Raw genomic sequence first — 1244 nt, 5'->3', positions numbered from 1 at the left:
CATCAACCGACGTTTAATCGATTAATTAAATGAATTTTGAAAAATCGAAACGAATTATTTAAAAAAAAAAAAATGAGTAATCAATGAGTAAGTACAAGTAATACTAACCTAGGTAAACATATAAAAGATTTTTTAACATAAATAAGACCATCCACTTTCTTGAAATACACAATTTTGCAATAGTCAAAACTGGAATTAATTAAACATAAAAATAGTACTAAGTTATAAACCCTAAAACCAAATTCTAATTAACCAAGAGCAACTTGAACTAGTAATTATACCATAGTTAATCTCCGTGAATCAAAACTCTCCCAATCTCAAAACTCACAAAAGCATCATGACAAGCATAAATCACTTGACGTTCAGTTAACCATGGTTTATCCCAACGACTCAATGTAACTTTTTTCGGCTTCTCCATCTCCTTCCCAAGTACACGACGACATAGCGTTTTCAATCCAGCACAACATAGCTCTTGCTCACCATACACATCATCCGCCAACCACCTCAAATCCGCAGTTCTTGCAACCTTAATACTATAATCCCTCCACAACTTTGCCACGTCATCACCAATCTTCACCCCTGTAAAAGTGTAATTATTATTATTCAAGAAGTTCTTTAAAGAGTGCGGAATGTATTGTGCATGGAGTATTTGAAAAATAAGACAACGACGTCCGACACATAGTTGGAGTGTGGCGACTGGGTAGTTGACGAAGGGTTTTGAAAAGCATGCACGCCATTCACAATCGAGCCCGACGATTAAACGATCGAGTTTTTTACGGTGGAAGGATTCGATTTCGACGATCCAATCGTCGACTAACGATGGTGTGGCGGTGACAAGAGTGAGAATGGTGTCGTCGAAGAATGTGACGTTGCATTTGTTGTGTCTGGTGATCGTCATTGGCCGAGAACGTGGAATATAAGAAGGGTATAAATGTTAATGAAGATTTATTAGATATTATATTCGATTAAACAGTAATTAAGAATAAGAAATCAGAATAAAAATGATCAGAAACTATATTAATTTATAGATTATGATGATATGTGTTAGTAATTCTACCAGGAAACTAGAACATACTAGATCATAATCGAATTAGTGAATTTACCAACTTTAATTAGTTGATTAATCATTTTATTTTAAATTGATAATAATACTTAATACTTAATACTTAATAATTAATTGATATTAGTATTTAGTTGTAGTAATAACTAGTAAATGAGCCTCCGCGCTTCGCAGCGGAAGCTCG

General features: G+C 34.0%; 1 protein-coding gene across 1 annotated transcript; it reads right to left on the bottom strand.

Annotated features, from left to right (window-relative positions):
• Nucleotides 1-286: 286 nt before the first annotated feature.
• LOC139869105 (3'-5' exonuclease-like) lies at nucleotides 287-898 on the bottom strand. The gene has a single exon (XM_071857430.1). It carries the CDS (start codon nucleotides 896-898, stop codon nucleotides 287-289), a length of 612 nt encoding a protein of 203 aa, XP_071713531.1.
• Nucleotides 899-1244: the final 346 nt, after the last annotated feature.

The sequence above is a fragment of the Rutidosis leptorrhynchoides genome, chromosome 9 (assembly GCF_046630445.1).
Source record: "Rutidosis leptorrhynchoides isolate AG116_Rl617_1_P2 chromosome 9, CSIRO_AGI_Rlap_v1, whole genome shotgun sequence".
Taxonomy (NCBI): Eukaryota; Viridiplantae; Streptophyta; class Magnoliopsida; order Asterales; family Asteraceae; genus Rutidosis; species Rutidosis leptorrhynchoides.
The sequence above is the reverse complement of the archived record's forward strand: the minus strand, read 5'-3'. Positions and strand labels throughout refer to the sequence as shown.